Source organism: Tursiops truncatus, chromosome 5 (genome assembly GCF_011762595.2).
Source record: "Tursiops truncatus isolate mTurTru1 chromosome 5, mTurTru1.mat.Y, whole genome shotgun sequence".
NCBI lineage: Eukaryota > Metazoa > Chordata > Mammalia > Artiodactyla > Delphinidae > Tursiops > Tursiops truncatus.
In genome coordinates this window covers 99,638,655-99,663,427 of record NC_047038.1, presented here as the reverse complement: position 1 = coordinate 99,663,427, position 24,773 = coordinate 99,638,655, and the positions used below count along the sequence as shown (strand labels likewise).

General features: G+C 41.7%; 1 protein-coding gene across 3 annotated transcripts in view; it reads right to left on the bottom strand.

Moving 5' to 3' along the window:
- CDS1 (CDP-diacylglycerol synthase 1) overlaps positions 1 to 13,347 on the bottom strand; it is a 65,254-nt gene extending 51,907 nt beyond the window's left edge. Inside the window, exon 1 of one of the 3 annotated variants that reach the window (XM_019926659.3) lies at positions 12,720 to 13,347. In XM_019926659.3, coding sequence (XP_019782218.1) covers positions 12,720 to 12,836 — 117 coding nt within the window. In that variant the 5' untranslated portion in view covers positions 12,837 to 13,347. The remainder of the gene's footprint in view (positions 1 to 12,719) is intronic. The other 2 variants (XM_004311995.4, XM_019926657.3) reach the window with 2 other exon arrangements.
- Between the last annotated feature and the right edge of the window lie 11,426 nt (positions 13,348 to 24,773).

Sequence of the window (24,773 nt, the reverse complement as noted above, 5' to 3'; positions counted from 1 at the left end):
TCCAACAAAAATGTCCAGGACCAGATGGCTTCACAAGTGAATTCTAACCAAACATTTAGGGAAGAGTTACCATCTATTTTTCTCAAACTATTCCAAAAATTTGCAGAAGAAGGAATGCTTCCAAACTCATTCTATGGTACCAGCATCACCCTGATACCAAATCCAGAGAAAGATATCACAAAAAATGAAAATTACAGGTCAATATCACTGATAAACATAGATGCAGAAATCCTCAACAAAATATTAGCAAACTGAATCCAACAATATATTTAAAAGATCATACACCATGATCAAGTGGGATCTGTCTCAGATGCAAGGATTTTTCAATATCCACAAATCAATCAACATGATACAACAACAAATTAATAGACTGAATAATGAAAATCATATGATTGTCTCAATAGATGCAGAAAAAGTTTTTGACAAAAATTTTTATGTAAAACACCCATTTATGACAAAAACTGTCAACAAAGTAAGTATACAGGGAGCATACCTCAACATAATACAGGCCATATATGATAAGCCCACAGCTAACATCATACCTAACAGTGAAAAGCTGAAAGCGTTTCCTCTAAGATCAGGAACAGGGTGAGGATGCCCACTCTTGCCACTTTTATTCAACACAGTATTGGAAGTCCTAGCCATAGCAATCAAACAAGAAAAAGAAATAAAAGGAATCCAAACTGGAAAGGAAGAAGTAAAACTGTTACTGTTTGCAGTTGACATATTATACACAGAAAACCCTAAGGATGCCACTAAAAAACTACTAGGGCTCATCAATGATGATAAAGTTGGAGAATACAAAATTAATATACAAAAACCTATTGCATTTCTGTACACTAACAGTGAACTACCAGAAAGAGAAATTGAGGAAACTATCCCATTTACAATCACATCAAAAAGAATAAAATACCTAGGAATAAACTTTCCTAAGGAAATAAAAGACCTGTACTCAGGAAACCATAAGACACTGATGAAAGAAATTGAAGATGACACAAACAGATGGAAAGATATACCATGTTCATGAATTTGGAAGACTAATATTGTTAAAATGACCATACTACCCAAGGCAATCTACAGATTCAATGCAATCCCTAACAAAATACCAATGGCATTTTTCACAAAAGTAGAACAAATAATTTTAAAATTTGTATGGAATCACAAAAGACCCCAAATAGTCAAAACAATCTTGAGAAAGAAGAATGGAGCTGGAAGCATCACATTCCCTGACTTCATACTATACTACAAAGCCACAGTCATCAAAACAGTATAGTACTGGCACAAGAACAGACACATAGATCAATGGAACAGAATAGAGAGCCTAGAAGTAAACCCAGGCACTTATGGTCAATTAATCTATGACAAAGGAGGCAAGAATATACAATGGAGAAAAAACAGTCTCTTCAATAACTGGTGCTGGAAACTGGGCAGCTACATGTGAAAGAGTGCAATTATAACGTTTTCTCATACCATATACAAAAATAAACTCAAAATGGATTAAAGACCTAAATGTAAGACTGGAAATCATAAAAATCCTATAAGAAAACACTGGCAGAACACTCTTTGACATAAATTGTAGCACTATTTTTTTGGATCAGTTTCCTAAAGCAAGGAAATAAAAGCAAAAATAAATAAATGAGACCTAATTAAACTTAAAGACTTTTGCACAGCAGTGAAAACCATCAACAAAACAAAAAGACAACCTACTGAATGAGAGAAAATATATGCAAATGTTGTGACTGATAAGGGATTAATATCCAAAATATATAAACAGCTCATACAACTCAATATCAAAAAATCTAAACAACTCAATCAAAAAATAGGCAGAAGACTTGTATAGACATTTTTCCAAAGAAGAGAGATAGGAATGGCCAAAAGGCACATGAAAAGGTGCTCAACATTACTAATTATCATAGAAATGCAAATCAAAACCACAATGATATATCATCTCACACCTGTCAGAATGACTATCGTCAAAAAGACCACAAATAACAAATGTTGTCAAGGATATGGAGAAAAAGGAACTCTGTGCACTGTTGGTGGGATTGTAAATCGGTGTAGGCACTGTGGAAACAGTACAGAGGTTTCTGAAAAAACTAAAAATAGAACTACCATATGATCCAGCAATTCCACTTCTGGGTATATATCTGAAAAAATCAAAAACACTAATTAAAAAAGATACATGCACCCCAATGTTCAAAGCAGCATTATTTACAATAGCCAACATATGGAAGCAAGCTAGGTGTCATCAACCAATGAATGGATAAAGAAGATGTGGTGTATATATATATATACAATGGAATGCTACTCAACCATAAAAAGAATAAATTTTGCCATTTGTAACAACGTGGATGGACCTGGAGTGTATTATGCTTAGTGAAATAAGTCAAACAGAGAAAGACAAACAGTGCATCTTATCAATTACCTGCGGACTCTAAAACAAACAAACAAAAACAAAACAAAACAAAAAACACGAAGCTAACAAAACAGAAACAGACTCACAGATATAGAGAACAGACTACTGGTTACCAGGGGGGAGAGGGAAGGGGAGACAGGCATGATAGGGGTAGGGGATAAAAGGTACCAATTACTGTGTATAAAGTAAATAACTACAAGGATATAAGGTACAGAAAAAAAATATGTTTTTTCAAAAAAGGAGACAATCCTAATGAAACAGGTCAAACAGACACTATCATTGCTGTTTTACTTATAGGTAAACTGTGATCAAAAGCATTTGCTCTGGTGGTGTGATTTTTTATAAAGTTATTTAAAACCCAAACTGACTTCTAAGAGTGCATGGACAAGAACTATGTGTGTATGCTGGGGCCGTTACACACAGATGGTCACTGTAGAACCTCCAGGGATAGAGTGGCTAAGGAATTTTAAGAAAAGAGTTGCCTCATGCTCAGTTTTGAAGTTGTTCATTCTGCTGTAAGGAACAGCCTCCACTCCTATGTCCTCCCGTCTCCTATACCCACCCCTAGCAGCAACCTTCATTAAAGAGTGCTACACACACAAATGCTTTGGGAGAGTGGTTTACTGAGGGGGGAATTGGGGGAAGGGGACTGAACTGGGTCACAGGGAAGAGAATATTCACAGGAGGTGAATACAGGCAGAAGGAGCATTGAGCAGAATCTTGGGCCAGAAGTGATACTAGGAATGAAAGCGCCTAGGGATTCAAAACGTTTAGGAATCTCAAACCGAACTCAGGCTTTATTAGCACCAAGGTTTTGGCAAATTTCATCACCCCTTCTAACTGATCCTTTATCCATAAAATGGAAACATTTAATATAATGCCAAGGACTCAGTTAAGTCAATGAAATAGTAAGCTATTATTACTATCGAATCCAATTCCTCATTAAGTGGCTTAACAAATAAAATGTTAGCCTTGAGGCTGTATTATCAGTTTTCATAAAGCAATAATAAACTTTTGTTTACTAACTACAACTTTCTTACTAAACAATTATAAAATTAAATGTGACATTATACCAAAAATGACAAATGAAACAAATGTCACATTTCCACTGTGACACTGAGTCAGTTGGCCCCACAGCAACTTAAACAAAGAGAGATGTTGACTAGTAAACCACCAGACAGGACATCTCCTGAAAACATCAGGGAACCTGCTGTTAGTCGGATGTGCCAGCAGGTTTTTGACATCTAGAATGATGGAACACATCACATTTTTTTCTATGCTTTGCTCTCTTTTTTTTCACCTTCAGTAACCCAGAGCGTTGCAGACTTAGTGTGAGTGGTAGTCGAGACAGTGACTAATGGAAATGGCTCCATAAGGGCACATGACCAGGTTGCAGAAAGAGCACCAGACTAGGAGTCAGGAGTTGCAAGTACAGTGATCACTCAGTACCTGGTGGGAGTAGGGGAAGGGGGGTGGGGAATAGTTCCTGGACACCCTCAGATACAAAAATCAGAGAATATAACCTACACAATCCTCTCATACACTTTAAATCATCTCTAGATTACTTATAAAACCCAATACAATGTAAATAGTTGTAAGTACAATGTAAACAGTTGTGAGTATGCAGAAAATTCAAGTTTTGCTTGTTGGAACCGTCTAGGATTTTTTTTTTTTTTTCAAATATCTTGATCCACAGTTGGTTGAATCCACAGATTTGCAACCCACGGATATGAGGGCTGACAGTACTGATTCCACCTCTAACTAGCACTATGACAAAAGGCAAAACACTTAACCCTAAAGAAACTCAGCCCTTGGTTTCCTTAAAAAATAAAGCCATTGGACTTTCAGCACACCACCTCAAAGTCCACTTGGCAATAATGGTGATGTGCCACAACCCTCCCCAGTAGTTCATAAGCTTTGTGAGAAGAAGAAATACTATTGGCCTCACTTTTGACTCACAAGAGGCTGGCAGACGACCTTGCGCAGTGGCTGGCATTTATTAGGCACTATGTAAATATGTGTTGAATGAACTGAGTCTGTCAGCTCATGCTAACATTTAAGATTAAAATAGTTCTCAACTGTTCTTGCTAGGTGAGTAATTTTGGCCAAGTCACCTTGCTTGGGAGCTCAGTAGCACTTACATAAAATGAGGGCTTCTGACTATGAAAGACTACTCTTTTCCAAATGTAAAATGATAATGAAAATATTTCTGGTAAATGGTGGATGAAAGTTGAAAAAATTAAATTTTCTTTATTACCCTGTAAATCTAATTCCTACAGTGAAATGTACTTAGAAAATAAGAGCAAAAGTACTTTACAAATATTGATTTATTTATACCTCACATTACCTTACAGATAAGTAATCACATCCTTTTTGTAACTGAAAAAATTTAGGCTCAGAAAGGTTAAGTAAAGTGCCCAAGTTTACACAGCTCTAAGCAATGTAGCCAGGATGCAGAAAGGAAATTAAAATGACAATTTTCCTCCAAAGTGATCTACAAATTCAATGCAACCGCAATCATCTCATTAGGCTTTTTTTGTGTGTGGAAATGTACAGACTGATTCTAAAATTTATACGAAAATGCAAAGGACCTAGAAGAGCGAAAACCACCTGGGGAAAAGAACTAAAACTGAAGGACTTACACTACCTGTTTTCAAAAGTTATTATAAAGTTGTTACTGCGGTACTGGCATAAAAGAAAAAAAAATGTCAATGGAACAGAAGACAGAGTCCAGAAATAAATCCACATTTCTATGGCCAACTGATTTCAACAAAGTTGAAAGGTAAATTCAATACATGATGCTGGAATAATTAAATATCCATATGTGAAAGGAAGGAAGGAAGAAGAAAAAACTTTGATCTGTACTTCACACCATTTACAAAAATTAATTCAAAACAAATCATAGACATTTACATAAAGATATAAAAATTCCATAAAATCTTTGGGACCTAGGGTTAGGCAAAGATTTCTTAAATATGACAACAAGTATGATTTATATAAGAAAAACTGATAAATAAAAGTACTTCAAAATTAAAATTTTCTGCTTTTCAAAAGAAAGTGTTGGGCTTCCCTGGTGGCACAGTGGTTAAGAATCCACCTGCCAACACGGGGGACACGGGTTCAAGCCCTGGTCCGGGAAGATCCCACATGCTGCAGACCAACTAGGCCCGTGTGCCACAACTACTGAGCCTGTGCTCTAGAGCCCGCGAGCCACAACTATTGAAGCCTGCACGCCTAGAGCCCGTGCTCCACAACAAGGGAAGCCACCGCAATGAGAAGCCCGTGCACTGCAACGAAGAGTAGCCCCCCGCTCTCTGCAACTAGAGAAAGCCCGCATGCAGCAATGAAGACCCAACACAGCCAAAAATAAGTAAATAAAATTTTAAAAATAAATAAATAGTAAATCCTAGAAGATTTCCAAAATCATTATTAAAAAAAAAAAGACAGTGTTAAGAGAATGAAAAAACAGCTATAGACTGGGAAAAGATATTTGCAAATCACATGTCAAATAAAGGTCTTGTGTCCAGAACACATAAAGAATTCTCAAAATTCAATAAGGAAACAATCAACTCAATTAAAATACATGGGCAAAATATTTGAACAGACATCTCACCAAAGGCAATACACAGATGGCAAATTAGCATATGAAGAAATGTTCAACATCTTAGTTACTAGGGAAATGCAAATCAAAACCGCAGTAAGATACTATGACACATCTTCTAGCATAGCTAAAATTTAAAACTGAACATACCAAGTCTCAGAGAAGATGTGTTGAAACTGGACCTCTCACACACTGCTGGTGGAAGTGTGAAATGGTACAACCACTTTGGAAAGCAGTTTGGCAGTTTCTTAAAAAGTTAAGTAATACATCCACCCTATGACATAGTCATTTCATTCCTAGGTATCTGCCCCAAATAAATGAAAGTATATATCCACACAAAGACTGTACACAATGTTCATGGCAGCTATATTTGTAATAGCTCCAAACTGGAAACAACTCAAATGTTGAAAAAAACGAATTGGGCTACATCCATACAGTGGAATACTACTCGGCAACAAAAATGAACTATTGAAGTATGCAACAATATGGATGAATTTCAAAATTATGCTCAGTAAAAAGAAGCCAGACATGGACTTACCTGGTGGGGCAGTGGTTAAGAATCCGCCTGCCAACGCGGGGGACACAGGTTCGAGCCCTGGTCCGGGAAGATCCCACATGCCACGGAGCAGCAAAGCCCGTGCACCACAACTACTGAGCCTGTGCTCTAGAGCTCACGAGTCACAACTACTGAGCCCACAAGCCACAACTACTGAAGCCCATGCGCCTAGAGCTCGTGCTCCGCAACAAGAGAAGCCACCGCAATGAGAAGCCCCCACACTGCAATGAAGAGTAGCCCCTGCTCACTGCAACTAGAGAAAGCCTGCGCACAGCAATGAAGACCCAATGCAGCCAAAAAATAAATTAAAAATAAACAAATAAAAGAAGCCAGACAAAATGTACATATAGTACGTATATGTAAACATACATATGCATATGCGTATATGCATACACGTATGTTTAGAATTCCACTTATATAACATTCTAGAAAATACATACTCATCTATAGTGCCAAAAAGCAGATCAGTGGTTATCAAGGTGTAGAAGGGGAATTACAGAAGGGCAGGAGCAGACTTTTAGTGGTGACAGGGTTTGTTCATCATCTTTACTGCAGTGATGAACTCATCAGTGTTGCACATGTCCAACTGCACAGTGTAAGTATGGTCACTTTAGTGTTTGTCACTTGTAGCTATGGTGACTCCTGAAGAGTGCGCAGGAGCCAGCGGACAAGGAAAGAGGACTGAGGTGCTTCTCAATACTGGAGAATGGAAAGCAGGAAGAACAAGGGCATGGGATTCCAGACCATTCAAGATGATGGCTCCAAAGTCTCTAAACTAATGAAGGTAAGCAGCAGTTTAGAATGAAACAAAGGATAACGTACTAAATCAATCACAATTTCCACCCCTTTTACACCTGGTCCCATAAAAAGTGAGTCAATCAGGGTCAGCTTCTCCACTCTAGGTCCCTTGAGGTTCACACTGATCCCATGCTGTACCTAGTACAGCATTAAAATTGCAAACAAGCAAAAGGAAACCCTCAAATGACACAGAGCTCTGTGCCTAAAAGGAGGGGGCCTTTTAAAAATCTTGAAGCTAAACAGGTCTTACTTGAAAGAATGGTAGGTTATACTACTCATTTCAGCATTTTCTCTCAGTCTCTTCATTGTTTCCATGTATTTTAAAGATGTGAGAAAGAAACTACATGCCTTCACCCCACAAAGCTTACTGCCTCCATGAACATGACTTTAGAATCCAATCATCTTCATTACCATAGCTTTACTATTCCCAGATGCTTGCTCTGGAGCTAACTGTTCATCACAAGAACTTCTGAAAAACATCAATCCTTTAATAGGAAGCACCAACGAACAAGTTTCCTCCTAAAACTCTTTGATCCCTTGCCTCAAAATCCTTGCCTGGCAATTGCCACCAATCCCAAACTGTTACATTGTGATCCTTACCCAGTCCTGATCAAGACCCTGCATTGAAAGACCTGCCTTAAACCAAACTTCCAATTCTCAATAAAATCCAACCTTGCCTTTCCCCCTCCAAGCTCTGCCAAAGCTTAGTATTGAGGTGGTGTTTTTCCTCACCACAGGAAGCAATAAACTCAACTTTGTCTTATCAGCTGGTGGGTTGGTGATATCTGGGGAGCCAGCATTCAAAAACTGTTGTTAAATAAAATGAATATGCTGCAAATGACAACATGGAAACTTATTTGGGTGATAACAGTGACTAACAATTGATGAACAATTGGGGAATACCAACTTACATTTTATTCTGGACATCTAGATCTACATATTCATATTTTATTAATGGCCTATATTTAGATGGAAAAAATATAGAAAATGTTTAGTACACCTTCAAGTGACACCAAGACAACTCACAGTGAAGTGTACCAAAGTGAAGAATTTATGGAAATACAAGTTCCAAAATTAAAAATTTATTTTTTAAATATTAGAATATTTTTGAAAGAAACTACACCCATCTCAAATGAGGAAGGACAGAAGTTAATTGACCTCCAGACTGTTTCACCCTCAACTTCGCAAACCCAAATCTGTATCAGAGTAGCATCCCCACATATGAGTACATGGGGTCCTCGTCTGACCAGTGCACTATTCCACCTGTGCTCCCTGTACTGGCCACGATTCCCTGTGCACCCCCTTCTCTCCCACTTCCGGTCCAGTCAGTTAGGTCTCAGCTTCACTTCAATTGCTCAATCTCTCTCAATCCATCCAGGGCTTCAACAGCCCTCTTTGAGCTTCCGTCCACTTTCTTGCCTACCCTAACTGTGTTCAATCCTGGCCCCCCTGGCTCACTCACTCCTCTCTGGCATCCTTGTCCTGGCATTCCCGACCACAATCACTCCCAGTGCCTTTCTTATTCTCAGTTATTAAATGGGAAATATTCCTAACCCATATAGCTGAGGAACAAAAAAAGAAAGATGTGAAATTACTGTTTTCTCTAAATCACTCTACAAGCATCAACTATTATGACTACTACTGCTACTGAGTTAAGAACCATGCTAATTCAATACGTAACAAATTTGTGTTATTTTAGTTCAACTGAAGCTTCACTGAGTTTGATAATTCTGCCAGTTGCCTCTTGGTCATCTTACATCACACTCTCTAAAATGACATTCCAAAGGTGTCCCAGTCAGAGATGAGCTCTAGTTCCAGCTCTGCTACCCATTTAAGGTCATTTCGGGCAATAACAAACACAGTCTAGGGCAAGTTTATTATTTAAAAATACACACACACACACACATATATATACACACTCACACACATATATATGTATATATGTATGGTTGAACTAAATTGTTTCTAAGATCTCTTGAAGCTCTGTGTTTCTCAGACCCTACTTTACTGGGAAAATTTAAAGCATCAAACACTGATCTCTCCTCTTCTGCTTTTCAAAATGTTTCTGTATCTAACCTCGATTCCTTCTTTCCTTTCCTTGAATACTCCAACCACCTGTACTCTCCACACCATGTCTACTTTCTTTTTCCTAGGGACTGCCCACCCTCATATCAGCATCTGCACTCCCACTTCTTTCCTCCTTCCTTCCTTCCTTCCTTCCTCCTTTCTTCCTCCCTCTCTCCCTCCCTTCCTCTCTTTCTTTCTCCCTCCCTCCCTCTCTCTCTTTCTTTCTTTCTTTATCTTTGGCTGCGTTGGGTCTTCTTTGCTGCACACGGGCCTTCTCTAGTTGAGGTGCACGAGCTTCTCATTGCGGTAGCTTGCCTATGTTGTGGGGCACAGGCTCTAGACACGTGGGCTTCAGTAGTTGCAGCATGCAGGCTTCAGTAGTTGTGGCTTGCAGGCTCTAGAGCACAGGCTCAGTAGTTGTGGCACGCGGGCTTAGATGCTCTGGGGCATGTGGGTTCTTCCCGGACCAGGGCTTGAACCCGTATCCCCTGCATCGGCAGGCGGATTCTTAACCACTGCACCACCAGAAGTCCACTGACTTCTTTATATGAATACCTATCTTCCCTTCTTTGAAAAAGGATATTTTCACTTGATCCTCCAAGTCCTCTCTAGCTGCTATCCTGTACTCCCTTCCACCGGCACTTCCTACAATTACTACCAATATTTTACATCTCACATTCCTCGGCCTAAAACGTGGCTTCTCTTAAGATCTTTTGCTGGGACTTCCCTGATGGCACAGTGGTTAAGAATCCGTCTGCCAATGCAGGGGACATGGGTTCGAGCCCTGGTCCGGGAAGACCCCACATGCCACAGAGCAACTAAGCCCGTGTACCACAACTACTGAGCCCGTGTGCTGCAACTACTGAAGCCCACGCGCCTAGAGCCCGTGCTCCGCAACAAAAGAAGCCACTGCAATGAGAACCTCGTGCACCACAACGAAGAGTAGCCCCCACTTGCCGCAACTAGAGAAAGCCTGTGCACAGCAACGAAGACCCAATGCAGCCATAAATAAAAATAAAGAAAGAAACTGAGAGGGAAATTAAATGAATGAGTATTATAAAAATATAAAAGATCTTTTGCTAAATTCCATGTTCTCTGCCCCTTCCTCATTTCTAAATACTAGTGAGAATATCCTCTAAGCAATTCTCTGGACCACAGAACTTTCTCTCAGTATGTCTCCAGGTCCTAAACAATGAGAAGGTCATGTTAATAATGCCGTTATAAGAAAAGACTACAAAATGGCACAGGAGTATACCATAACAGCAGAATATAACACACTTCCTGCACTTCTTTCATTAATTCCATAAGAGTTTTGCCTTTACTGCAACTTGAATGGAGAAGGCACTTAAAAGAATTTCAATGGACCAAATATTAACCAGCCTCCGATGTGCAAACTGATTTTATAATGGTCCTTGACCTGGAAATACAGGTGCATTCAAATATACACCCTGATAAGAAAGGACATACAGAGGATAGAGTTCAGTGACACAAAGCTTGCCAAGTCAAAAGTTCCTTGCAATAAACTCTAAAAGTATGCAATATTTTAGATATGGTTTAGAAAATGCTCATCCTTGTCTAAGAAATCTTAACAGAACAGGTTACACATGGCAACACCTACTCTCAGGAAAAAAATCCCGCTGGGTATGTATTAATGAAAACCAATAGTGTGGCATCTATAAATAAATAAATAAATATGCAGTGAGGTAACCCACTCACAGATAGCTAGAGACAACAGTTCTAATGAGTCAAATCAAACCAGAGAAGTAGTTTCCATTTTAAATATATTAGGGTGTTAAGAAACTAATTAATTCAAAAGTTATTTTATGGATGGCTTCCTTGAACATGTTTTTTCTTATTAAAAGCTTGTTCCAGTTAAGGAAGTGAACATGGGGAAGCTGGTATTTCCTTGATTCTAAACTGTATCAGTGCTAAAACAAAACAAACCCCAACCTAATTAATTCTATTTTTGTTCTAGTTTCCAAGGCAGTTTTCACAAAAACTATTCTTTGCCCACTCTTTTTAGCTTTGTAACATCAACCTTCAGAAGCTAGAAACTGTTACACTTTGTATAATTCCTTGATACATATGTTCTATCACAGACTCATTGTATTCCACCTGCCTATCAAGGGTAGGGGGAAAAATAGGATCTGTCTTCCCATTGATTCTAAAGTTTCATGCCTAAAATCACTGTTAAATTTATTATTTCATGATATTGTGGGATATGTTCCTGCCAGAGCTTTATAAGGGGTGACCTCAAGTTCATCAACAGCAAGTTCCAGGTGGAACCTCCCCCAAATCAGAACTTCTGAGTTCTGATGAGTGAGTGAGTCTCAGCAACAGTGCAAACCAGAAAAAAGGGAATCAGGAAACAGTTTCTAGTTCCAAAAGGCCACCGACTTGACCTTGAGCAATCTACTTCACTTCTGTAATTCAAACTGCAATACCTGCTTCCAAAAAAGAATGCTTCTAGGAATAGCTTAAGTGCTTTGAGTTTCTAAGATAAAATGGAATTTTATAAACAGAAGATTTCATAAAACAATCTATTGCCTGGCCCAATTTCCTAAACTTATTACCAAATAAGCTGCACTTTGACTTTCTTCTACCTTTAAAAAGAATAGTGGCATTACATCTGCTTACAAAGGCAATCTACAGAAATGGGAATTTTAAAAGTCCTCATGAATTAACGTGTCAGGTAAAATGAAATCTACTGCTGCACTGTCGGCCGTGGAGGGTCACAACTGGGTCACGTGTAGGAGCCTCTCAAACGTCCAAAATCTATTATACTGAAAAAGGATAGAGGAAACGAAAGTGCTGATGGGGGAGCGCGAGAAGCCAAGCCTCCAGCGTCAGGATCCAATGACATGTTAGAAGCGAAGGTGCATGACTTAAGTTTAGTTCTTACTAACTGTGTTCCTCTCCCGAGAAGAGGTGTGAAGTGGCAGCTACTAGAAAGCTGCAGCTCTCAGGGTGGCAGGCTCCATCCCGATTCTAGCGTCGGCCCCAGATCCCGGGAAGGGCGACTGGAATGGGCAGAAACTAAATTAGAGTCAAGTTGAATTATCCAGCTACCCTGGCAGCGGTCGAGGTCATACTGGGAAACGCACCATCGCTAGGGTCCGGGTCCCACTTGAGGGAGAAGGAAACAAAGCCAGGCCGGGAGGGCGGCGCAGCCCGCAACTTCACCTGACATTCAGTGGGGCCCCACCCTCCCTCCCAGGTGTCCCGGCCCCAGCCAGGACCCAGCCGGGGCGCGGGTGTGCGCCTCTCGCGGCTCTACTTACTTTGTCACTGGTGCTCTCGGTTTCGTGGTCGCCGCCGGCCGCCTCTCCCTCGCGGGGTGGCGGCGCCACCGCTCCCACGGGGCCGGGGCAGCCTCCCCGGTGCCTGAGCTCCCACATGTCCCGCTCCCGCGCGGCCGTGGCGCTCTCCTCCAGCGTCCCGAAACCCGAGCTGCACGCGCGGACTCGCCGGCTGGCCGCCCTGCCACCCCGCAGCTACACACCCGACGTCCCGCAAAGCCACGGCCACTAACACGCCCCCACCGTGGAGGCGCCGCCGCCGCCTCCTGCCGCGCCGGGTCACCCCCAAAACGGCATCAACGAGCGAGCGCTCGAGGCCGCCCCCTGCGAGCGCGGGGCCGGTAGAGAGAAGAGGGGCGGGAGCCGGGGGCGAGCTCGGAGTGCGGGGCAGGCTCGGGGCGCCCGGCCCGAGCGGAGAAGGTGGGGGCGCGGCGGAGCGCGGCCGCTGGTTGCCAGGTGCGCGTCCCCACGCAGAGGCCCAGGTGGGAGGAGAAGAAAGGACGGGGAGGGAAGGAGGAAGCGTGACCCGTTTTAGCGCTTCACCGGGCTCCGGCCGCCCGGGCCCTGCCACTCCCCGCCCCGCCCCCAGACTCAGGAGTCGGCAGGTCCCGGCCCCCCTACACCTTTCTCTGGGTTGCTGCCTCCCGCAGCCAGGTCACGCGCCGCAAGCCCCGCCCCACCCCGCCCCTCTGCGCTGCACTGCGGTTCCCACAGCCCCGCCTCCATCGCGGAGGGGTGACGTCATGGGTCCGGACCGAGGCTCCGCCCGGGTCTCTGCGAGCACACAGGTGGCGGCGCTGAGAAAATGTGCGGGCTGGAACAAAGGTGAGGAGCAGGGAGGTGGAGGAGGGATGAGCAGCTTGCTTAGAAGTGAGGCGTGAGAACTTGTGGACTCGTCACGGAGCAACTGGGCTGAAAGAACTACTCGAAGACGCCTGGTCAATACTGACAGCACTCAGCACTACCCCTTCGAACGGCTCCGCGGCCGCCGCAGCTTGATACACCGCGGAGTGTCGGAGGTTCAGAGGCGACCAGAAGCAGAAACTTGTCTGGCAGGAGGAACTCGATGACTTCGCGGCATTGTGACCCAGTGGCATCGCTTGCAAAATAGGAGATGCCTTTGCCTCACTGGGCGTCCCGGGTTGGCCAGTTTCAACCACATACCCAAACTCTGTCTCCAAGGAACTCGAGTATTGAATCTCTCAAAATTCACTGCCTAGGGCCTGAAGAGAGAACCAAGACCCTGAGGTGCCAGGGGATGCAGTTGCCAACCAGCTAATCTCTAAGCAGTCATAGACCTTGGGCTGCTAAAGTTGGAACAGGAAGGGCACAAGATCCGCATTAATTCCGTTCCAAATCCTGTTAGAAGGTGATTAGTTTTCTTGACATGTATGTACCACCTGGTCATTACTGACAAGCTGACAAATGGGAGGCGGGGGGAGGAGACAGGCCGTCATACAAACAGGACAACGTTCAGGAAAGCACCCTTATAGAAATAAATCAACAATAGAAATTTCTTCAGGTCATTACTGACACCCTGAAAATAAGTAAGGTTGTTCCGAAAATTGAATAACAAGCAAAAACAGAAAGTCAAAGTAGGAGGCATTGAAAAGCAGAGCACAAAGACATTATTTTACTTCATCAAACAAATCTTTAAAGCTCTGAGCTCAGATTAGGTCACCATATTATCAAAGGGATAGAGAGAAGAATCAGTCAGTCTTATGGGAAGAGTAACAAAAATGACAAAAGATATGCAAATAAGTCCTTTGAGTCACAGTCATGGTGCGGTTTTCCTTAAGGAACAGAAGACTATGGGGTGACTAGTTTAATCAATTGTTCTTCATTTCTTTGGAGGACCAGAGATGAAACACTGCCTGATGGTCAGGAACATAAGGTTGAAGAGACTGCTGAAGGCAGTGGTGGAGTTTCCCACCTGAGTCCTAGTTCCACCAATGCCACTAACTGGGTGTGGCCTTGGATAAGTCATTAAGCCTCAATGTCACCAACTATGAAGTGGATAGTAAGGAGGATGGCCTCTGTGGTCCCTTCCAGCTTACACACGATTCTGCAACTAAAGCCTCTCTCTATCAGAACCCAGACCTTCCTTTCTCCCATGCCTCAAGAAAAGGGGACCTAGCATTGCACCTGAATGATTTCCTCCTTCCCCTTCCCCTAGTAAACCCAATAGCTCCATTGACTTTCTCCACCCTTTGCTGCAGGAGAAAAAGTGGTAATGAGAAAAGTGGCAGGAGGGAACAACAGAGGACAGGAATGCACGCCACGCGAAATAGTATTCCCTGACCCAGGAAATGTGGGACCAGGGCAGAGACTGCCAGACTAGAGTGGTTTACTACTTTATCTCACCCTTCTTTAAGCTCTGTATTTCAGTGGAAATGGTCATTTCTTTCTGCCTTCATTATAGTTATTGCCACTCGTTGAGTGATTACACTGAACCCAGACAGACGGAACCACTGTTTATTCATCTTCACAGCCCAATCCCTTGCCACAGGGCTGGTCCCCACTCTCATACAGTCAACACTTTTGTTGAAAAAATGAACGAAGGAATGAATGAATGGCAGAGGTATAGCATAACCAGGGAAAGATATATAGTATTTGTATTTTTTTTAACTAAAAAGGTCTATATTAGTCTTAGAAAGGTACTCACGTGTCTTTGTTTTCACTTTATGTGAAAAGGAGAAAGATTGATTTTAAGATGTATTAAAACGGGGTTACAGTAATGACTGGTGCAGTTTACTTAAGGTATATTATGATATAGTCAACCAGAACTGGCCTTACTGAGCCCTATAGTCTCAAACTTTTTTAACGTCTTCTTTTCTTTTTCATTTTTATCTTTCATTTTTCTTCATTCAGAGAGCTTACGTTCTCAAAGTTTATTACATTTATGTTCGATGACACAAAATCTGGCACGTAATGGTTTCTAAGGCCTCACCTGTTAGGTTTATAAGAATTTAATCTGCTAGGGCTTCCCTGGTGGCGCAGTGGTTGAGAATCTGCCTGCCAATGCAGGGGACACGGGTTCGAGCCCTGGTCTGGGAAGATCCCACATACCGTGCAGCAACTAGCCCCGTGAGCCATAATTACTGAGCCTGCGCTCCGCAACAAGAGAGGCCGCGATAGTGAGAGGCCCGCGCACCGCGATGAGAAGTGGCCCCCACTTGCCGCAACTGGAGAAAGCCTCGCACAGAAATGAAGAGCCAACACAGCCATAAATAAATAAATAATTAAAAAAAAAAAGAATTTAATCTGCTAAAGGGCACCATGTAAACTCAAAGCACATGCATAGGCTAATCACAGGAGACACTCGGCCAACATTTCTTGGTTGATTTATAGATTTTCTACTTTAGTGATATTGAAATGATTTGTAACTCTTAGCAAGGCATTTGCTAAAGAGGAAAGAGAAAGTCCTAACTATTTATATGATTTTTATTAGATTTTTTTTTTTACCTCCGCTTTTGCCCAAAGATGGAGGGACCTTGCCCGAAGTAGTAAGCTTATGAGATGGAGAGACCCCTTATCACCCTCTTCCCTGAGTACCCTCAAAATGTTCCCAGAGTGATAAACATTCCCCTCTTGTGTGGGGATTTGAGCTGCTTTCCACATCAGAGGCTCAAAGGCGCTCAACTGGAATGTCCCCAGCCTGCCAGGGAAAGAAGAAATCTTCCTCAGCCAAGCGTTTCTGGTTGCTTGGACACCCGCATTATAGTTTTTGTCGCTTGACCTATCTTCCTCTGTTGCCCTCCGTCCAGTTCCATCTGTAAGTCAGAGATAGAAATTTATGATTTAGGCCAACCAGAGAAACATTTTGTGGTAAATTATTGAAGGACAATTTATGTTTACATTCTTATTTTCAATGAAACTGCACAGGAAAACAACAGTGTACCATCAATTACATCTGACTATCAGAGGAGCAAGTACAGTGATATAGTAAGAAGCACGGTTTTATATACGGGCGACCCTGGTTTCAAGTCATAGCTCCGCCATCTTCTAGGTGTGACCCAATTAAATTTATAGAACATTTGATCACACACAGCTGAAGGTACATCCTAACTGACGTGCCCAAAGTTTAAGTAATAACTCTTTATGTAACACTTTAAAAAGCATTTTCACATGATTTTATTTATTCTAGTCAACAACCTATGAAGTAGGCAAGACAAATATTATTATTCTTTTTTTTTTTTTTTTTTTTTTTGCGGTACGTGGGCCTCTCACTGCTGTGGCCTCTCCCATTGCAGAGCACAGGCTCCGGACGCACAGGCTCAGCGGCCATGGCTCACGGGCCCAGCCGCTCCGCGGCATGTGGGATCCTCCCGGACCGGGGCACGAACCCGTGTCCCCTGCATCGGAAGGCGGACTCTCAACCACTGCGCCACCAGGGAAGCCCTATTCTTATTTTACATGGAAAAAAATATGAGGTTCAGCCTGTAAACTACCCAGGTTTGCCAAGGAAATTTGGAATTGAAACCCAGGTTTTTTGTATTTTAAATTCTGTCAGGTTCACTATGTACTGCAAGTAAGTAGTAGCAAAAACAAGTAAATTCTAAGAGAAGACAACTTGTTATAACAATTAAGCACAGGAATTCATCAGCAAACCTGCCTGAATTCAAGTCCCAGCTCTGCCACCTACTGGCCCGTGTCACCAGTCAGGTAACTTAACCCCTCTGTGCCTCAGTGTCCTCATGCATAAAATGAGGATAAAGGTGGGCTTCCCTGGTGGCGCAGTGGTTGCGGGTCTGCCTGCCGAGGCGGGGGAGGGATGTGGGTTCGTGCCCCGGTACGGGAGGGTCCCGCATGCCGCGGAGCGGCAGGAGGGGCCGTGGCAGTGGGAGGCCCGCGTACCGCAAAAAAAAAAAAAAAAATGAGGATAAGGGAGATACTATTTTCCTCCCAGAATTCTTATGAAGATTGAACTGGTTAATATACGTAAAGTACTTAGAACAATGCTTGGGCCTAATGAAGCACTATACAGGTGTTACCTATTATTACCATTTATCAATATATTATTAAAAGCTGCATGTCTCAAGGAGAGCAATATTCAGCTTCTAAACTCACTAAAGCTGCAACACTCCAGAAGACTTTGAAGAAAAAGGGACATGCTGACATTGCTTTGGTAAAGTGCATAGAAATTATGAAATGAGGTAGGGAAACTTTGCAAATAATTCCAAAAAATCATCAGCCTATCAAATTAATTAATTTTTGCTTTATCCTTCAGCAGTAGTAAGAACTAGAATCAATTTACTACCATGTAGTTTGCATATTTATGATGACTGCAGAATTCCTTCCATTTCTAGCTTCTCCACTGAATCATAGTAAATCTGAGCAAATTATATTTTGGTGATTTAATTCCTTTGTAAAATAGGTAGTATATTCCTTATTTATTTATTTTTGGCTGCATTGGGTCTCTGTTGCTGCGTGCGGGCTTTCTCTAGTTGCGGTGAGCGGGGGCTACTCTTCGTTGCGGTGTGTGGGCTTCTCATTGCGGTGGCTTCTCTTGTTGCAGAGCACAGTCTCTAGGCATGCAGACTCAGTAGTTGTGGCTTCTGGGCTCTAGAGCACAGGCTCAGTAGTTGTGGACTTAGTTGGGCTTAGCTGCTCTGCGGCATGTGGGATCTTCCCAGACCAGGGCTTGAACCCGTGTCCCCTGCATTGGCAGGTGGTTTCTTAACCACTGCACCACCAGGGAAGTCCCTATTCCTTCTAGGACTTTGTAAGTTATATTCTAAAAGAATGGGTGTATGTGTGCTTTTGATACTGCATGATTCAACTATTTTTTAAATGTTGAATATAGCTGGATTTATATCTTTTTTGGAGATGGTCATTTAGAGAAGTGGAAGAGATTGGTAACTGTCCTTAGAAGAGTAAATCACTGATTTGCTTCAAATTATATCAATTATCTCTGTTCAACAAATGGCTGAAATCCAGAAGTATCAGTCAAGGTCCTTAGATGCAAGTCTGGCTGACTTAGGCAAAGAATTTATTGAAAGGTTAATAAGAAGCTCACAGAACTCTTTGGAAAGCTGGAGGACCCAGCATAGAAAACTGGCAGAAACAAAGGATGCCCAGCAGCAGCAAGGACCATAGTCAAAGCCATACCCATACCAGCCAACTAGGGCCCACATTGCTAGACCCACTGGCACAGACCACCACAGCTTGCACCATCACTGTGAGGGCGCCAGCCACTGGGTGCCACCGTTGCCATAGCTCACCTTTCCCACTTATGTTTTATTTTACAAACTCTTGTATACTTATACTTTTACAATGGAATCATTTCCTTATAAGACGCAATAATAGCCATAAGATCTCTTTGTGAAAAAAGCCTTACTGATCAGAGAAATAAAAGCTAAACGATTCATGTCTGTTGAAGCCATATCAAATACCATATCTCTTCTAAGACACCCTTTTTAATTTACATTTTAACCTCTCTGAAATCATAGTGTGTCTTACAGTTGATAAGAATAATAAGTAATAAGAAAACATTGTTTTATATTTTAATTGGCCATTTTATTTTTCTTAGCAGTACATAAAATAATGGTGAGATTTTTAGATGATGGTTTAATTGAGTCAATGAAATACAGCACTTTAAAGATTGACTATTGTTGGTCAGGAAGATTACACATCTTGGATTTTTCCAGATCGTCCCAATTATATGTATTTTTTTCAGTAAGTGTATTTATTAAATATATAACCATGTATGACAATGGTTTTAAAAAATCTACAAAACTTTCCCATGTCTTTATATTCTCATAGCAAAAAACAAAAACAAAAGATACATTTTGCTAGACTTTATGAAGCCTAATTTTTGGTTTGGAAAATATCGTCAGCAAGCATGCTTAAAAGATTATTTCAGGGCTTCCCTGGTGGCGCAGGGGTTGAGAGTCCGCCTGCCGATGCAGAGGACACAGGTTCGTGCCCCGGTCCGGGAAGATCCCACATGCCTCAGAGCGGCTAGGCCTGTGAGCCATGGCTGCTGAGCCTGCGCGTCCAGAGCCTGTGTTCTGCGACGGGAGAGGCCACAACAGTGAGAGGCCCGCGTACCCCACCCCCAAAAAAAAAAAAAAAAGATTATTTCAGTAGTGAATCTATTTTATTCCCGCATATTACAAAAGGCTTTTAAAATTAGATGTATTTCTAGTAATGCCTATTGTCTGTTGCTCCTCTTTTCTCACAGTTTGATTTAGAAAAAATATATTTATCATATATTAAGAGATTTAATTGATTTGCTCCCCGAATTAATATTAATATCCTAAATTATCATGGACATAAATCAATCTCATCCATCTTCTTAATAACAATAATTTGTGCCTTGATCATTTAGTATCTGATGCATTTTCTGCATTTAACTGGTATGGGTTGATGTATGGGAGTGGGAAGGGGCTGTGGCCTTCACTGTGCCCCCCAGGAAGTTGGGAAGAGCCTAAAGCAGGAAATCGATTAGAGTATCTTTGGGTGGACCAGAAGAGGTTGTTAACCTAATATGCTTAAGAAGGACCTAATACTGCAGTGTGTGTTTTTTTCTCAACAAACCTGGCTTCAGCAACATACCACTCAGACGGTAAATACTGTACTGCTGTGTTCAGGGAAGAAATGCCAAAATGACTTACTAACTGGTTCTGCCAAGTTATTTCCAGTATGTTTGAGGAGGAATTAGTGGTGCAATGAAAACATTTTATTGATTTAAAAATCCAGTGCAAGGACACTGAGTTTTTTATAAGGCAAGACTTTCAATTAGCTTACTTGCGGAGCAAATTTAGACAACCTTGTCATTTGGCAATCCAGTCAAGAGAATGCATGAATAGTATCACTCTGCATAAATATAGATTAAAGAAATTACTCAAAACTATGCAATCATTGACATATACTAGAAAAGAGGTTTATAAGTGCTTCAAAACACCAAGAAAATTGTTAATATAACAATGTCAGGAAAAATTGACAAAGCTTCAGTAATGAGCAAAGGGTCCCTGGCTGTCCTTGCAGTAGGCGTTAGGCATTACCTAGCAGTCCTGCTGAGGATTATCTGATACTAAAGAGGGATGCACCTTTGTTGTCTTAGATCAGGCCGCCATGACAAAAATACCATAGACCAGGTGACTTATAAACAGAAGTTTACTTCTTGTAGTTTTGGAGGCTGGACATCCAAGATCAGGGTGCCAGCATGGTTGAGTTCTTGTGAGGGCCCTCTTTCATGTTGTAGACTGCTGACTTCTCCTTGTATTCTCACATAATAGAGAGCAGAGAGAGAAAACCAGCTCTCACATGACTCTTGTAATGTCACTAATCCAATTCATAAAGACTCCACCCTCATCTCATCCTAATTACCTCCCAAAGGCCCCACTGCCTAATACCATCACATGGGAGGTAGGGGTTCAGTATTTGAATTTGTTGGGTGGTGGGGGGGGACACAAACATTCAGTCTATAGCAATTGCCTTTGATCTAATTAGGCTATTTTACAACTCTGTAGGGATGAAAGTTAATCTGTGGAAAACTGATAACCATGCATATGGTTCTTGTTCATGGCAATGTAAGTGAATTTTGTCTGATAGAGAAGTCCTACTGTCTATTTGCTGTCTGCAAGCTGGAAGCTTAGGGAAGCTGGGTGATGTAGTTCCAGTACAAACCCAAAGGCCTGAGAACCAGGGAAGCCAATGGTGTAAATCCCCATCTGAGTCTGAAGGCCCAAGAACCAGGAGTGTGGATGTCCAAGGGTAGGAGAAGATGGATGCCCTAGCTCAAGCAAGAGAACAAATTCACTCGTCCTCCACTACTTCTTTCTATTAGGCCTTCAAAGGATTGAATGATGCTACCCACATTGGTGAGGGCAACCTTTACTCAGTCTACAGATTCAAATGCTAATCTCTTCTGGAAACACCCTCACAAACACACCAAGAAATAATGTTTTACCAGCTGTCTGGGCATTCCTTATCCCAGTCAAGCTGACACATAAAATTAACCATCACAGTGGTACAGCCGGGACCAAACCAGGTCCCACGCTTAATGGAAGAGTTTGTCAGCACTACTTCTGTTTTCTCCTGCAGTTCATCTTCAGCTACGTGCTGCTGAAGTGGTCTCCTTAGCCTTCCCTTGCAGCGTCTCTACCTCCCCATCATCACCTTCTTGACCCCCTCATCTCTCCTCCTTTTCATACAGTACAACTTAGCTCTGTCCCAGCTGTCTCAGTTGTCCTCCCTACTCCTACTATTTCAAATATGCAAAAACATTTATCCTGAAGATGACAAGCAAAAGATATTTCAATTACCAACCAATATTCATCCTCCTGGGAAGGGTGGTTGGAAGTGTGTGTATGGAGCAGGAGGGTAATTTTAAATAATAACTAATTTTGTTTTCCTATAAGATGTGTCTTTGTAAGTTAGTTTTGTTTTTGTTTTTCAAGGATTTTTACTTCTCTTTTCCTGGTATTTGGGAGGTTGCTTAGTGCTTTGGTGATTGACTGGATATGAAGGATGATAGGAATGGATGTGTCAAGGATGACTACAAGGTCTTGACATTGGGGACGACAAGAGAATGGTCATGTTCACCAAAAACAGGGAAATTGGAAAAAGCTGCTACTTCCTCCCTAATCCCAATGGAAATTAGTGGCGGGTGGGAACTGAGAATTTTATTTTGGACATGCACATTTTGAGATGATAGTAATACTCTGAAGTAAAACATTAGGGTAGTAGAAATTGTATATGAGTGTGGTATAAGTGGAGGGAAAAAGATTGAAGATAAAAGACTTAGGAATTGACAGCATATAGGTGTGGGCTGGAGCAGAGAGACTGGAAAGACTCCCTCAGAGAATACATGCAAAATGTTGATTGAGTGAGGCAGGGCAAAGAGAAAGAATCCAAGACAACAACAAGCAAAGAAAGGACGGAGAGGTAAGAAGAGAATCAGAATGTTACAGCAATATGGAAGCCAAACAAGAAAAACATTCAACAAAAACAGTAGCTAACATTTATGAGCTTTTAATAATAGCATGCATTATTTCAGTTGAAATTCTCAATAACTATATGATTGAAGTACTGTTATTATACCTCTTCTCACTAATGAGGAAACTGACTTAGGAAGCTTACATAATTTTGTCTGAAGTCATAGAGCTGGTAGTCAAATCAAGACTACTAGGACCCTAAAAATCCAAGTTCCTTCACACTACTCTACAGGATGCATTTGAGAATCCAGAGTTTCTGTGCAATTATTTAATCCTCATTGCATACCAGGCTCTGTTACGTGTCTTTTATATACTTACTGAATTTTCCACACTCTGAAGGTCTACTATCCCCAAATAAAATATAGAGAAGTGTTATGTAACTCACCCAAAACTACATGGTTAAGTAATGGAGCTGAGATTTGAACTCTGTCAGTCTGTTCCAGAGTTTATATAAAAAAAGGTTAAGGGGGTGGAGGGAAGCCATTATTCCATTTCAGCAGTTAAGAAACATCGAGCCCTTTCTCACTCTGCAATATATTCCACGGGATGAAACTTTGAAAGCCAACGTCTTAACCTGTGTCAGCTGTCTCCTTACACTGTGTCCACCTTGCAGGCTCAGCCTCTCAGAAAATCCTAACATCTTATCCATTCCATGGTCTCCTGCTGCCTTTTCTCATTTTTGTTCTTCTCAACCATTGCAGGGAAGTTAAAGTTTCTGAAGGGCCCAATAGTCTTCGTTGAGCAGATTTTAGTTAATATTAGAAAATAGCTGACTGTCCTAATGTGGCAAAACTGTCAGTCATGTAGGTATTCTTTACTTTTTTCCTTCTCTATTTCTTTTCTGTCTGCTCAAAGCCAGGACAAATAGTAAATATTTTCCATCACCTCTTAAACTAGTATTCTCTCCTCCCCTCATCCATGAATGGATACGGGAGCAGTGGTTAAAGGGAAATTTTATGTTTTTATTATGAGCAGAAGGTAGGGTGGCCAGATTTAGCAAATAAAAATAAAGGATGCCCATTTGAATTTCAGTTAAAAAATAATTTTTTTTTAGTATAAGTATGTCCCATGCAGTATTTGGAACATACTTATACTAAAAATAAATATTCACTGTTTATCTGAAATTGAAATTTAACTAGGCATCCTGTATTTTATCTGGCAACTATACCAGACTATGAATTCAGGTCATTTTTTTTGGAGTTGGCAATTCAAATTAATACAACCCAGTAATTCATGGTACAAAATGAGAAATGGTGCAAAATGGTGCATCTGAAAGGCTGTTCCATTTGAACTCACCTGGAGATATTTATAAACCACATTTCCTGAGTACTCTGATGCTATGTGCAAGGACGCCCACATTCCCCAGGCAAAGGAGCATGGAGATGCAGCTAACATAGAATGAAATTTTATTTGTGCTGTAATTTGAATCTGGGTGATTTGCAGCTGTCTGGTTTCATAGTGAATTTGAGTATTCACTGGCTAAATCTATCTAATTGAAAATTACGGTCATTTCTGACATTTTCGAATTTATTTAAATCAAGTAAATAACTATTTGAAGTCCCTCCAGAGCCTTTCGTTTTTAGTTTTAAGCATCCGGTTTAAGTCTTGAGGTAACCTAATTGTCTACTGGGTTACCCACTTTCTCACTCTCTATATACTATACTAATTTCAGACCCTTTTCCTTATCTATAAAACTATTTTAAAAATCTAATCAGAAAGAAATGTGATTGCAGAGGATCAGCCAAGATGGCAGCATAGAAAGACCCTAAGTGCACCTCTTCTCATGGGCACAGCAAAATTACAACTATTCACAGAACAATCATCAGTGAAGAAGATTGGAACCTGCCAGAAAAGACTGTCTACAACTAAAGATATAAAGAAGGAACCCCAGGGCTTCCCTGGTGGCGCAGTGGTTGAGAGTCCGCCTGCCGATGCAGGGGACACGGGTTCGTGCCCCGGTCCGGGAAGATCCCACATGCCGCGGAGTGGCTGGGCCCGTGAGCCATGGCCGCTGAGCCTGCGCATCCGGAGCCTGTGCTCCGCAACGGGAGAGGCCACAGCAGTGAGAGGCCCGCGTACTGCAAAAAAAAAA